A 15,642-nucleotide genomic window follows, 5' to 3' on the forward strand; every position below is an offset into this window, starting at 1 on the left:
TCCTTCTATGGCTCTGCAAGCCCCACCCCCCAGGGGCCTTGTGTTGTGGGAATGGTTGTAGGTTAGAGCACGAATTTTTTTTTTGAAGATTTTATTTATTTATTAAACAGAGAACATAAGTAGACAGAGAGGCAGGCAGAGAGAAAGAGGAGGAAGCAGGCTCCCCACGGAGCAGAGAGCCCGATGTGGGGCTCAATCTCAGGACCATGACCTGAGCAGAAGGCAGAGGCTTTAACCCACTAAGCCACCCAGCGCCCCATAGAGCACGAATTTTTAAGAGTTAATTCTGTAATTCCCCTGGAAGTAGCATGAAATGTCAGAGGTCAAAGAGCATTCTGGAGTTGGAATTTCCATGTCCATTTCCATGTCTTCATTTTCTACAGACAAGGTAGAGCATGGACTTTGCAGTCAACTGATAAATTTGAACCTTGGCTCTGTCTTAACGATGTGAGAACTTCAGACAAATTCCTTTAAAGCTGCTGAGATTCCTCTTCTGTAAAATGGACTCTTTTAGGAGGATTAAAGCAGACAACCCCCATCAAATATGTGGCAAAGGTCATAATGTACAATCAGTCTGGCAAAAAAAAAAAAAAAAGAGGGGAATGGGTCTTCCTCTCCACTCCACCTCATTCCAGTCGCAGACAATCTACTGCTGACAGCCCACTGCACACCGTCTGTGCCGCGTGCAAACCCTTGGCTGTCAGGGCCCGAGAACCTGGGTACCAGAGTAACTGCCTAGACAGGAAAGGAAGATGATCCCTGAAGTTTGACTTGTCCTTTGGGTACCACAATTCCCCTAATTTCTACCTTTCTTGCTAAAATGAAACCCTGGGAAAGTTTCACCTGTTTATGGCGGTCCTTATAGACCACAGAGTGCTCCTACTTATTTATGACTATGACTGAGTGTTGGTGTCAGAGAGATCTGGGTTTGAATCCTGGCTCTATTTTTGACTTTTTTTTTTTTTTTAAATAACTATTTGTTAAATCCTGGGCATAAGTCAGCCCCCGTTTTCCTCAACTATAAAATTGGGATATTCATTATCTCATAAAGTTCAAGTAAGATAGTTTCCTGCCATATAGGAAGAATCAACTGTTATTGTTGTCATTGTTATTAGGGGATCAGCTAGGTCCGGTCTTCCTGAGCTGCCCTTAAGGAACCCTCCCACAAGTGGCAGAAGCATGGGGCCGTGCCTGGCAGTCCCTGGGCGAGGACACAGACAGGCAAGGCATGGGTTGGTGACCGGGATCAGGAATGCTGGACTGCAGAGTACTGTGTGTGTGCATGGAGCTTGGCATCAATAATGTGAGCTTTCCCAGAACTGACGATTCTCAGGTTGGGGGGTTTGTAAATGGATGCAAAACATGGTTATCAAACACCTTGCCATGAACAGAAACACTGAAGTATGGCTGAGAAACGGAATTGGGATAACGCAAAAGAAACAGAACACACGCTTTAACAACCCTTGCCACGTCCACTTGGAATTTAGGACGGGAAGGACTTTCTGGTCACAACCATGCCACCCTCCCAGGACTTTTTAAGAAGTCAGCAGTACATAACACATAGGACACATACAACAGCTCTCGTGGTGGGGGCTATAAAGCTTCTTTCCAATGGTCCAGAAAGCAAGACCTAGCCCAAGGATGAAGAAATAGAACTATTCAAATGTCATGACTTTGAGGTCAAGCATCTTGGCTGCTACTCTTTCTCCTACAGGGATGACAGTAGGTGCTCAGTAAACAAACACATCGGCAGGAACGGAATTAAGGAATTGGCAGGATGATCAAAAGACCCTAGATGCTCCCACCTTAGTCCCCTCTCAATTGGCAAAGCTCAGATAAGGGCTCACCCATTGTCCTACGAAAACCTCTAAGCACCTCTGTAATCTGGATGCCCAACCACCCAGTGCCCACTAGGGGTGTTGGAGTTAAGGGAGATGTGTTTCCTTCATGGTTATCACAAGCCATTACTCCTTCCCTTCCAAGACCGGAGTCGTAGGCACTGAAAATTAGGCCACCCCAAGCCCTCCGCTGTCACAGCTGGGGAGAGGCAAGGTCTCCCTTTGCCGCCCCACCGCGCCGGGGAACGGGAAGATGGGGGAATCGATTAATAAGCAAACCCGGCTGTTCACTCTCCCGCCGGCGCGGCTACGGCTCAACTGACAGCGAGGGACTTCGGGAGGGCGGGAGGGAGGAGGCGTGGTGGCCCCCGCCCGGCGTGACCGGACGTGTGCCCCGCACCGTGTCCCCGGCCGGCGCGGGTGCGTCTCCGGCGGGTGCCCGGCGTGGTGGCCCCGGGCGGCGGGCCCGCGTGGCTGCGGCACGGCCTCGGCGGGGTGGCCCGTGTGCCCGGGCGGCGCGGGCGCGGCCGGCGCTCCTGCAGAGGGAGCTGTGCGCCCGGCCCGGCGCACGCACGGCGCCGCCCGCTCCCTCTTGCCGCCGCAGCCGCCGCTGGGCCCGCCCGCCGGGGAGGGGCTCCCGGCCTCGCCGGCAGTTGCTTCCTGCTTCCAGCACGTCCTCGCCGACTCGCTGCCGGTCCGGTCGTGGGAGCCCTGGCCGAGAGCCGCCCGCCGCTGCCGCCGCCGCCGCCGCCGCCCGCTCGGCCCCTGCCAGCGTCCCAGCCTCGCCCCGCGGCCAGCCCCGTCCGCTCGCGCCCGCAGCCTGCGCCCCCACGCTGCCCCCCGCCCGTCCCTGGCCATGCTGTCCTTCCAGTACCCCGACGTGTACCGCGATGAGACCGCCGTGAGTACCCCAGCCCGCGCCCGCCCGGCTGCCCGCCGCGGGTGCCGCGTCTGCCGCCGCCCGCAGTGCTCTCCCCGCAGCCCCTCGCCCCCTGGTCCCTCCCCTCCCCCTCGGCCTTTGTTTGCGAGAAAGGGGCCGGGGGCGCCCGGCTCCTCCCGAGCCGCGGGGGCCCTGGTGGCCGTCCTTGGCCGCCTGGTGGCGGCGGAGCCTGGGGTCAGCCGCCGTTGGGCCGCCTCCGAAAATCAATGGGGTCAAGGGCAGACGCCCAGGTAGGAATTGGCGTTTTACGGGATTGGGAAGACGGAACGTGTCCCCGCTTTTTGACTGGAGGAGGCTCTTGGTCGAATATGGTAGGAGAAAGTGTGCATGTGTGTGGATGGTGTAAAATTTAAAACAAAAGCAAACTTTTTGAACTTCCAGACTTAAAATCCTTAAGAGTTGAAGTTCATTCATTCGATTTTAAAACGTGTATTGAGTGCCTGCCCTGCCTCAGGCCGCCGGGGATGCAGAGACGAGACAGAGTAATGGGAAGGATGGAGTAGTGACCCCACAGGGTTGCAGTGTGGATCCAAGTTTTCCTAAACAAGAAAAGGAGTTAATGGGGGTGAGAGGAGGCCTTTAGAAGGGAGAGGGGATGGCCTTTTTCAGAAAGAGTTTGTTTTGCTTAGTGGAGGGGTTAGCCGTCATTTACATAAGCTGTAGATTATCTCAGGGTAACTGTTGAGATCTAGTGGGTGGAAATCTGGGCAAACACCCTTTTTGTGTAAAAATTAATTTGGCATCTTAGGAACTGGAGTGAATCCAGACCTCGTGGGCATGATTCTCTTAGGAATAGCCAAATTTCTCAGATAACTTAAAATAGAATCAGAAAAAAAAAAAAAAAAAAAAAAGAATTGTATATATACATCCACTTTTTTTCTACTTACTCTGACCTGATTTATGCCAAAAAGTCTGTACTTCAAAGCACATTTCCTTTGGGTTAAAAGGTACTGAGACTTTAGAGTAAAGGACATATTGTTTCAAATTAAGACTTCCAAGTGGCACTGTACATTCATGGTTTCTTTGACCAGTGGCCATCTGGTAACCATGTTTTCTCAGTCTCTTCAGCTGCTTGATTATTAAATTTACTCTAACGGCCCAAGAAGCTGTATTCCTGTGTTTCCTTTGTGTATGAGAGTAAAGTGATCCTGCCCAGAATGGAAAAGAGGAAAAGACCTGAGTGCTGGTTCTGGTTTTGCAGCTCACTAGCTGGATGCCTTTGGGGAGATCACTTACCTGTTAGAGGCATTCTTTCTCATATATGAAATATTAGTGCTGGCTTGGCTAGCCACAGGGCTTAGGACTTAATGTTTGCAGTAAGAAGATCATCATTCATTTATTCACATGACAGTCTAGCCCTACAGTGGGCCAGACTTCAGTAATCAGAAGACATGTGAATATCTCATTTTGGTTCTTTGGGATCTTTGAGTTTTCAGGGTAGATAAGAATATAAAGAACTATCTACTGTGTGGCTTCATAAGCATCGTTTTAGACTTATTTTGTTTTTAGTAGGGATCGTTCCTTGCTTAGTTTTTCCATTTGGGTTACCAAAATCCTGCAGTTCTAGAAAGGGTTAAGTGAGGATTTTTTGAAGACATCGAAAAGATTATGAACAATTAAAACAGTAATGAACAATTAACTCAAAAGGTGGCATGGATTTTAATATTCTCCAGTTTCTTCTCACCAGAGAACGCTTGAGAACCCTAATCCTCATGGGCAGGAGAATGTAGCTCTGGTCCAGCTTGGACTCTGCTCTGTGGCTCTCGCAGTGTACTTATGCCAGCCCTGATAGCCTATGTGGGGTATCTTTTTCCTGTGACAGAGCCTTGATTACTAAACCTTAGGCTAGACTTAACGCGTTTACTCAAATGGTAGCCTTGATTTCTAGGATGGTTTTGTCTCTCTCCAGCAGGTGCTAGAAATTACTGTAGCTCTCTCTCTGTCACTTGAACATCAGCAGTCTTCTGCTGAACTGGGGTTGGAGTATGCAACCATTTTTGGTGGATTTCTGCCCTAATGAGCAGAAATTTGGAAACCATGACACTTGCAGTGCAATGCCATCATCCGTTCCCCCAGCGTGTTGCTGTCAGGAAATATTCAGGCATGCTCCAGGGGTTAGAAGAGTGTGTGGGGTGAGTGGAGAACACCCAGGAGAATGGGTTTAATTTCCACAGGGCAAAGAGATCATATGTGCGTTGAGCCTGGAAGTTGGCCAGTCGGATAAGGTAGAAAGGACATTCCTGGCTGTGTGACCAAAATAAATCATAGTTACGTAGGGCTGGACAGTTGTGGACTTGCACTTGTTTGTGGGATGGCAGGAAGGCCATTGTGACCATCCATGGGTGGACAAGCTTGGATGGGAGCTGGAAAGGAAAGGAAAAAAAAAGAAAGGTCAGATTTGATGGGCTTTGCCTGCTGTGTGCAGGACTCTGCAATTTACCCTGAAGTCAGCAGGTAAGCTACTGAATAGTACAACTAAAATATTGAATAGTAACAAGTGCCTTGTCAGGGCTCTATTTTTAAAAGTCTTTGGGGGGAGATGAGGTATGGCTGGCAAACTTAGATCAGATGGAGTCAGACACTGCACAACTTGAGTTTGGGGTATGTGGCTATAAGATCACTCCACTTGTAGGGAATGGTCTTGTAGAAGAAGTAATGGGGCAGGGGAGTAGAGTGGTGGCCCTTGGCTCCTGGGATTGTCCTGGGGAGAATGCGTTTCCTCCCCTGGTTAAAAATGTCTGCTGCACAGCTGACCTCAGTCTGTTTTAGATGGTAATACTGGTGCCAGGGAGATGGGGCTGTTTCCTCAGAGGTAAACACCATTCAGGAGGAACCCCTGGGCTCTGGGTCAGGGGTGGACCTGCCAGTTTACACCTGGCCTGGTTCATTAGCAAGAGGTTAAGTGCACAGACTTTGAGATTGGCTTATAGAGGGTCACGGTTCTACTGCTTATTAACTTTCTGACTTCAGTTTCCTCACCTGGAAATTGAGTTAGTAAGAGCCTCTCAGTGAGATACCATGGCTGAAATCTGTGGCTTGGTGTTTATAGTCCACCGTAGCCTCCAAGTGAACAGTAAATCTGTAGCCCTTTATGCTTGCTCGCCTTTGTGAATTGTATTCCATACTCTGTAAACTAGGAATACCATCCACCCTCTTACAAGGATGCCTTAAAACACTAGGCACAACAGTGTGGATAGTCAGCAAATGTTCATTGCTTTGGACCTAGTATTAGGCAAAACTAACATGATTTCCTGTTAATCTTTTCTGCTTTCTTATGACAAGTTAAGTCGATAGAACTGTCTTGAGTTTTAGTAACATCATAATTGAGGACCATTTTTAAACCTGACGTGTCACCTCCAAGGAATATTTGGGGAAAAGCTGTTGGCAGTTTGCTTTTAGTCCTAGCCCTGGTTCTGAACTCGGTGCGGCCCTGGGCATGTTGCCAATTGTCTGTCATGGCTCCTAAAAATGTTGGATTGGAAGATCCTTTACAACTTTAAATTTTTCTGATTTCTTACTGTCAGAGAGGAGAAGGTAGTTATTTTAAGCATACTGAAAACCACTTCAAGGGGTGTAAAATGTGAGAGTCTTGCAGATACGAAGATAAGTTTTCGTTCAGTGGTAACAATCAGCTACAATTTAGAGAGGTTTTCCAGAAAGGTTGAAAGTTGGTCATTTTATGAAAACTCATCAGGAGAGATTTTAGTCTGGTGTTGTGTCCCTTGCATTTGTCAGTTGTTTAATGAGAACATTTTCTGAGTGTTCTGCTTCAACTGCCTATTCTTCCAGGTGTGCATTTCTCCAGGTGTTCTCTCACCTGGCTCTCACCAGATGCAGTGAGATGAAGGCCCTTTGCAGAAAGCCCAGGGTTTTAGGCACCAGGAGATTCTTCTCACCTGCCCAGCAGCCACACGGGAACTGTGACCAGAAGTAAAAGCAGCAGATTTTTCCTTTCCCAGGACATTGTTTCTCTCCGTTAGGGAGGAGCCCTTACCTTCTGATGTTCGAGACAAAGCTAGGAGTTAAAAATTCATCTGAGACCCTGGTATTGTTCCCAAAAAACTTCCTAAGAAACTGTAGCTGGAATGTTGGAGTAGTTCAGAGAGATTTCCTGGAAAGATGTTGTCCATGTAGTTTCAGTTAGATTTATCAGGATAGTATGAAACGGAGAGATTTCATAACGGCCTCTACCTTTGGGAATTTTTTTTTAGGCATGATCACCTGGGGAGTGGTGACTCCTGCCCGCCCTGGCAGCCTCGCTCAGTTTCTGAGGCCAGGCACAGGATGTGGCTTTTCACAAGCTTGAAGGTGTTTCTGATGGTCAGTTCCCATGGACGCTCCTGAAGCCTTCCCCTCAGCCAGACCCTGCCTGCACTAAGCCATTGTCTTTCTTCAAATACCGGACTAGTCTGATTGGGTGATGCCTTTGTGTCTCTTTTATTATAAGCATTTCATAACAATACACAAAAGGGAAGAAAGGCTTCAGTTTTAGGAATGTTCTTTCATTGTGCCCAAGTCAGCTTTTTTTTTTTTTAGCTGATATCAACTAGAATCATTCTACTGCACATCGGTGACTTGCTTTTTGGCAGTTGAGACTTAAAGACGAAACCTATCATGTAATATATTGTAGGGAGATTTTCTAATCATTAGCAAGCTTAGCAGGAACAGACGAGAAGCCGGTAAGCACGTGTGTGGTAACTCCTTCACAAACGTGCCCTTCTTGTGTCCCGGCTGCATTGTGCGATTCTGGGCTTTGCCACTGACCACACATTTCCAAGTTTCTTTAGCACAGCGGCAGGCCTTTGTTTTGTGTTGTACAGACAGAGCAGTTCCCTATTCTGACCTTTCCTCTTTCTTTCCTCTCCAGCTAAAACATGCTTTTCATGGCGGGTGGCTTGACACCTTTGAGAACCTGCCAGCTTTGGTTCATGTGGTAATTTGGGCAGACACATTGCCAGTGAGCCAATTGGGGTATTTTGCCTGTCCTCCTGTTTTATCTGTTACATTCAGAAAATACTAACCCAGTTGGGGGTTAGACACTAATTGTTCAATACCACATTTTGTCTGTTGCAGGTACAGGATTATCATGGACATAAGATTTATGACCCTTATGCTTGGCTTGAAGACCCAGACAGCGAGCAGACAAAGGTAATTAGGGCTTATAATTAAAGATGAGGTGGTCTTAGTACCTGGCGCCAAACCCTAGCCATCAGTAGCTATGGCTTTTTCCTTCCTGGTATCTTCCTGTGTTTTCTTCCATGGGGTGGTGAAGGAACCTGTTGGTGCTACCACTTTTTGTCAAATGATCCATGGGTGAAAGATGAGAACATTTTAGTCCCAGAGAAAATAAAAAATGTTTGCAATAATGTTTATGGTTTATGGTGACACCGATGAACCAAGTATTTGAAATGAAAAAATGAGAAGTAAAATGCCAGGTAAAAATGAAAACATAAAATAATGTGAAGGGAAAGTTGCCTAAAACATTTTTTCCAATGGAAAAGGAAATCCTGTAAAGTTGGCCCTTGAACAACCTGCAGGTTGGTGGCATTGACCCCTCTCCCCAGTGCAGCTGAAAATCCAGTTATAACTTTTGAGTCTCCAAAAAGTTAACTCCTCATAGTCTACTGTTGCCAAGAAGGCTTACCAATAACATGAAGAGTCAACACACATTTTGTATATGTCTTGTATATTATCTTCTTAAAATAAAGGAAGCTAGAGAAAAGAAAATGGTATTAAGACAATCATAAGGAAGAGAGAATACATTTATAGTTCTGTGCTGTCGAAAGCTCAACTCTATACTGAACAAGTATCAGGTCTTAAACAGTGAATGCTGGTCTTGAATTACTTATTGATTTTAATGGAACAACAATAAAACAAAAACCAAATTGTAAATATAAGAACATTCTTAAATTTTATAGAAGTAAGGGGGCGGAGGGGGGAATTTTCTGTTCTGTCTGAAAATACAAAGCTTTCCTATTCTTTTGGAGAAACTCAGGGTTTTTTTTTTTGTTTTGTTTTGTTTTGTTTTTTAAGATGTATTTATTTATTTATTTGAGAGAGAGAGAGAGAGAGAGCAAGCAAGAGCACATGAGTGAGTGGAGGGATAGAGGGTAAGGGAGAGAGAGTCCTCAGGCAGGCTCCCTGCTGAGTGTAGGGCCTGATGTGGGGCTCAGTCCCAGGACCCTGAGATCATGACCTAAGCCAAAGTCAAGATTCGGCCGTTTAACCAACTGAGCTACCCAGGTGCCCTGAAACACATAGTATTTTGAGCTGAAGTCTCATTTCATTAATGAAGTCACACCTGAGTGCTATGTCCTATAGATATTCTGTTCTCCTTAGAGTGCCCAGGACTTGTCATTTGGGACTCATCCTTACATATACTCTATGTGGTTAATTAGTTTGTTTGGTGAGCAGATCATGTTTCTCCAGTCCGTCTCAAGTTCCTTGACTCCTTTTTATAACTATATTTGTGTATTACTTAGTACATCGGAAGATGTATACTATTTCTATTCCAGGAATTCATGTGAGCTTCTTTGGAATCCCAGAATACATTTCCCATTTTTCAAAAAGCAGTGTTAAATACACTCCCTTTCTGTCACCCACTCCTGTTCTTCCTAGCATGTCTGTCCTTTTTCACTCACTACAGAAGCCCTTACAACTTCTCCTCTACCTTTGTCCTTGAAATAAACACGCCACCATTTTGAGATTTTCTAGTGGTGTTCCCTAGTACTTGTAATCCTTCTTATCTCCCTTTCCTGACTTTAAGAAAGGCAAAGTTCTCATGGGTGAGAATGATTGGTATTTGGGTTTTCATGAAGCACTGGTTATAGAGGTGGATGTGTAGAGACTCCAGAATGAGAAACTGATGGAGATCTTTTGGAGTGGGCGAAGGCTCCAGCTCGGCAGGAAAGGCGAGACGGCGCAGGGAGCAGGTCTGGGGCTGCCTCCTCACCCTGCCACTCAACACCTCGATCACCCAGCATTAGTTTGAGCTGAGAGGGGGATTGAGCCTGCGATAGGGAGTCACAGGTAGCTGCGTAGTCTGTAATGAACCAGAAGCCCCAGGGAAGGGAGTGAGCTTCCTGTGCTTCTCTGAGAAGAGTGTCCCCAATGACGGTCTCTTTGATGATGTCTTTGTCTGGGGTAATGGATACATCCTTGATTTCTTCGAGCTTTGATGGTGATTGAGGGATTCAGCAAGATCAGAATGACCCAGTTTTAGTTTATGTGTTAATGAACATAACATATAAACTTGGCTGTTCCTTGATTGATACTGGCTGGTCCCATGGTTGCCAAGCCACTTATTAGTAGATGAAACTTCACTAGTCATCTTAACAGGTAATGAGTGTACACTATTACTTTCATGGGGTACATTTACTGGATGCTTACTGGGTGCCAGACACTTTATTGGTAGCTTTGCATACCCTGTTTCATTTACTTCTCAAAGTCTAAAATAGATCTTTTTATTTTCCCCATTTTACAGATGAAGAAATTGAGTTACTGAATGATTAAGTCCAAGGTCACTGGTCTAGTAGGTGTGGAGCAAGGAGTGGCATCCAGGGGGCACAGCTGGTTATCAATTTTACATTAAAAAATAATAAAAGAAAAAAGACTCGGGTCGTTGGGAATGCAAGCTGTAGGAATATATTCCCATGTGTGCCTGCCATGGGATTTTGTGGGCCTTCTGCGAGGACCATGAGCCGGCCCCCATGCCCGGGCTGGCCCCCATGCCCAGGCTAACCTGCGCATACGGTTTTGCTCAGGTGTCAGAGGAGCTTTGCAGCTTCTGCCTCCTCTCTGCAGTGTCCCTGCACACCCTTCTCACTCCGCTCCAAACAGGTTGGTTAGTGATAAGTAGTATGTCATCTGATTTCTAAGGAGTTAAATTTCGGTCACAGACTGAAAAGGGTAGGGTGTGCTTTTCCAGTGAACATTTTCTGCTCATAGTTGTACACATACACACAAAGGTGGACTAGTCAGATCGTGGTGAAGAGGACTGTCTTCACATAGCCTCCAAAACAAAGAAAAAGAGGCTTTTTCTTTTCTTTTTTTAAGATTTTATTTATTTATTAGAGTACAGGCAGGGGGAGTGGCAGAGGGAGAAGGAGAAGCAGGCTCCCCACCGAGCAGGGAGCCCGATGTGGGACTTTGTCCCAGGACCCCGGGATCATGACCTGAGCAGAAGGCGGTTGCTTCACCGACTGAGCCACCTGCGTACCCCTAAGGCTACTTTTTTCAATAAAAACTAGCCAGGAAATGAGGAACATACGTAGCTCTTTTATACTAAAATCTGAAATGCTATCAGTAGATCTTTGATTTAATCTAGTATTTAATGTGGGTTATCCATTTCTGACCATGCCTGGCATTTGAGGCTTTATCTTTTATAAAAGAATATCAGAACAGACCTGTAGCTTAAAAAATTCTCAAAAACCAGAGTAGGAGGGTGTTGAATCTAGACGAATCCTTTCAAGCTGTCAAGGCCCATATAATCCCATTTTAGCAAACGTTCCAGATTGTAGAAGATCTTTCACAACTCACTTGTTTCTCTGAGGTAAATCCAACCTGACATGAAAACTTGAGATACTTGGTAAAGAGGAAACAGACCAGGGCTGCCCAGTAGATATATAATACCAGCCACATACGTAATTCAGATTCTTCTAGTAGCCACATTTTAAAAAGTAAACAGAAACAGGTGGAATTCATTATATAGTACTATATTTTATGTAATCAGTATTTTCAAAATATTAATATCTCAAAAGGTAATATAAAATATTAACATATTTTCGTTTGTTTTTTTTTTTTTTGAGACTAAGTTTTTGAAACACGGTGCGTATTTTACACTTCCAGCACCTAGCAGTCCTGAGCTGCCACACTTCACGCGCTCAGCATCCACGCGTGGCTAGTGCTGTGTATTGGACAATGAAGATTTATGGACCAATCCTTCGTGTTTATATAAAAAACATAAAAAAGTGTTAGTAGATTTAAAAGAAAGTAGAATTTATCATAGGAAATGAAGAAGAATTTAATATTAATATAGAAATGGATTAAATAAAAGCTAGAGAATTAATATCAGAAAGTAAAGAACATCTAAAAGTAGGAATAACAGTGCTTTATCAAGATAATGTCTGATTCAAAAACAACTTAAATAGTAGGCTAAAATGTCTCTTGTCACTGTGATTTTTAGATGTTTACAAAGTAAAACATGAACCAAAATTTGGAGAAAAGAAAATTATCATTCACTATAGATTATATAGGATCATATGTCTAGAAAATCTAAGGGAAACAAATGAAAATTTATTAGAATGATTCAGTAGAGTATGTACAAAATAAAAAACTGTTGGGGCGCCTGGGTGGCTCAGTGGGTTAAAGCCTCTGCCTTCGACTCAGGTCATGATCCCAGGGTCCTGGGATCGAGCCCCACATCGGGCTCTCTGGGCAGCGGGGAGCCTGCTTCCCCTTCTCTCTCTCTCTGCCTGCCTCTCTACCTACTTGTGATCTCTGTCTGTCAAATAAATAAAATCTTTAAAAAAAAATAAATAAAAAACTGTTAACTCCCATATATGTCACTAATAATGAGAAATTAACCCATCTGATAGCAACAAAAAGCAAACACTTGGGAGTGAAAGAGATTTCACACCTCCTGGGAGAGTAACCCTGCCATTTTGGAAATACGGAGATCTCAAAAAGGTTCAGTTTGGGGCGTTATTTCTAATAGTGAAAAATTTTCAGCAGTAGGGTAATATTTTAATAGAATATATTGAATCTGCTCAGTGAATTAGTAGATGCATCCGTTAAAATGCTGGGCTGTAAAGATTGTTTACTAATCTGAAAAAGTGCTTCTGGTAGGTTATTAAGTGGGAGAAGGATGCAAAATTCCAGTGCTCCAAACAATTGCAACTTTACAAATGACCTTTATAAAAACAATTGTTGGAGAATCTATATGGGAAGAGGAACTCAACCACAAAAATCAGGTAAAGGGACAGCTCTGGGTTAAACGTACTTTAGAGACCTAGGCCTGCCTCTTGAAGCATCTGAACCACAGTGAAATCTCACTGGCATAAGTGGAACACCAGGGTCACCTTGGAAGTTCTCAGCGTGGAGTGCTAGGGAGGGAGGTTTGCAGTCGTTAAAATGATTCGAGGACTAAACAGGCGGGCCCAACAGGCAGTTAGCTCATACTCTCCTTTCAACAGGCGTTGCCAGCGTGTCCCACGCACGTCTTGGGAGGCAGTTCGGAGCAGTCTCCCTGCACGCCGGTGTTTTGACCCCGAGGTTAATTTGAACCTTCAGTCTCATAGCCAGGCCCCGCTCCCCCATCCTCCATGCACTGGCAGTCACGTGCAGTGGCGGACAGCCTCATCTTTAACTTTCTAGATTTCTTTGTTATTTCTGGTGGCAAACAAGCAATCTCCAAGCCCCACACTCCGCCATAGCTTTTTGCAACCTCTTTCTTTCTCTCCGTTGGTGTCCTGGCCCCTTGGGAGGTGCCCCACTCAGATGTTATTTCAGATCTTACCATGGGCTGTCTCCCTCTCTTCCTCCACCTGTCCACAAGCCACTCTCCAAACCCCTTGACATAGCTGAGCCACCTGCCTTTGTCATCGCTCCCAGGAACCGTTCCCATCAGTACAGACCAGCCTCCGTCATGAGCAGCCATGACCCACTTGTCAAATCCAGAAACTTCCCAACCCCGTGTTCTTCACTGTTCACGTGGACCACATGTCTGGGGGAGTCGAGATGTGCGAGTGTCCCGGCTGGGGCACTGCTCTGCTGCTTGCTTCCCCGGACTCTGCTTCCGTCGCTTTCACGGCTGAGTTGGTGGTCGCCCTGGGACCAGTGAATGATTATTGGTCCTGGCCTCTCCACCCGCTGTGGTGTTGTCCGTCCACACCGCGCTGTTTGCTCCCCTTCCCGATAGTGATAACTTCCTGTCTTTACATCCTTGGGCTTAGTTTTGCAGCCCCAAGGTCCAAATGGAAGCAGTGTCCTCGTGAGCTCTCGAGTCTCTCGGTCTCACGCCATGTTTTGTGGTTCCAGCTTTTTAGTTGCATATTCCAGAAGTTGCTACTGAGTTACCGAAGGGGAGATACACAGAGGAAGGAAGAATTGATATCTTTCAAGGGATAGCTGTCTTAACTGTAACTAATTGTCAGATCTGACTCTCACCGAAACTGTCCTGGGACTTTGCTACAGGAGTAACTAAGTATAGAATATCAGTTGCGTATATCTAATGACCAATTTTTTTTTTTCTCCCCAAGAGCTGCCCTAGGCAAAATGAGAGTAACAACAGCTCCATTTCCTTGGTGGATCATGAGAGAAGAATGCTAGTAAGAACCAGCAACAACAAAACCAAAGAGTCATTTTTATTTATATTCATGCCTTCTGATAAAATGAAATAAAATTACCATCTGTTTCAGAGAGGATCAAAGGAATGCGCAACATAGGTCTTCTTCCCTAGGACATTATTTGCTCTTCCTTCCCGTTCCCCCATTGGCCTGAAGAGTTAGTTACAGGTTGCTAGCTCACGACACCTGCCAATAAGGGGCTAAGAATCATAGAGAGGAAAGCAGGAGTCATTTAGTCTTCCAGAGTAAGACAACTGGGCATGTCACCTTTCTCTTCCCCTGTCCTTGCACTGTTTCCTTCCGTGGCAGGCAAGATTTAAATCTTAGAGGACTTCTGATCATCTCTAGGATATTGAAGGAGGCTAGAATTTCAGTGTAGGTACTGCAGTATCACGGAGGTCAGTAGGGAGGTCATTACCTGCTTTCATTCAGAAAGACATCCTTCCTGCCTACTGTGAGGTCTCTTTTCTTCTTTGTTTGCTTGCTTTTGTTTTCATTGTTGAAGGTTAACCCTAAGACCCTAAGAGCGTGTAGTGTGAGGAGTTCCTGCTCTGTTCTGGTAGCGATCTGGCCTCCATCTCCCTGGGCACTGTGCTATTCCTAGTCCGGAGCCAGAGCCAACCTGTGGAAGAGCCAGCGTGGAGCTGGGAGGCAAGACTCCTCTGCCCAGTTGCATTTGTGTGTCGGGCGACTGTGCTGCCAGGCTGCAGAGCCGACGGAGTAGAAGCCTGTCCCCAGGACTTCCCATGTTATGAAGGGCGAATTCAGTGTCTCTGAGCCAGAAGGCAGCAGATAAAGTTTACTGGAAATTAATTGAAAGCGTAAAAGACTGGTTTGCGTTTCCCGTGTTCTCTGGAGACTTCAGGACAGGCCATGAGTATCTTCTTCGCGACTAGTGCCTTCACCCTGTGGGTGGCTGGTCTTCCTCATGACCTTTCCGCTGGGAGGCCGTGTGGAGGCAGAAGGCATTTGCCAAATGGGACTGGAGTCAACACACAAATTAGAGCTCTTTTGCTTCCATTTTCTTGTGCTCTGACCATGGCAGGCTACCCTAGCCCGGATTCCTTTTTTTCATGTCTAAAATGAGTATGATCATAATCAGTTCATCTGGCTTCCAAGGTGTTCGTGGCCTTCAAGTCAGCAAATGCACAGAAGATTTCGCTTTCCATACACAGTACAGGTCTTGCAAAGATGGTGCAGCGTGGGGCGCTGCTGCTTAACAGGCCTGAGCGCTGGACCTTCAACTCGAGTGCTCCAGCTCCTTAGTCAGAATGTCCAACTTCAAGATTGTTCTCTTTATTTTCATCCAGGAAACTAAGCAGGATTTTCCTTTGGAAGCTTACGTCTTTCAAAAAAATGTGCTTGACATTCTGGATGCTGGTGTTTTTCCAGGGAACTATGACCTCTTAAGTGAGGCTTCTGTGTTCTAAAGCATGACGATTCAACAAAGGGCAAAGATTACCTTAAAGGTGGAACCCCTTTTAATTGGGGCCTTGTGAACTCCACAAGCAAAGCTGGC

General features: G+C 45.9%; 1 protein-coding gene across 2 annotated transcripts in view; it reads left to right on the forward strand.

Moving 5' to 3' along the window:
* Positions 1-2,671: 2,671 nt before the first annotated feature.
* LOC111158318 (prolyl endopeptidase) overlaps positions 2,672-15,642 on the forward strand; it is a 119,689-nt gene continuing 106,718 nt past the window's right edge. For both annotated transcript variants that reach the window (XM_022520289.1, XM_022520290.1), the window contains exons 1-2: positions 2,672-2,739; positions 7,852-7,926. In XM_022520289.1, the coding sequence (XP_022375997.1) occupies positions 2,695-2,739; positions 7,852-7,926 (120 nt within the window). In that variant the 5' untranslated portion in view covers positions 2,672-2,694. The remainder of the gene's footprint in view (positions 2,740-7,851; positions 7,927-15,642) is intronic.

The sequence above is a fragment of the Enhydra lutris genome, unplaced genomic scaffold, assembly GCF_002288905.1.
Source record: "Enhydra lutris kenyoni isolate GAN:26980312 unplaced genomic scaffold, ASM228890v2 scaffoldscaffold58, whole genome shotgun sequence".
NCBI classification, from domain to species: Eukaryota; Metazoa; Chordata; class Mammalia; order Carnivora; family Mustelidae; genus Enhydra; species Enhydra lutris.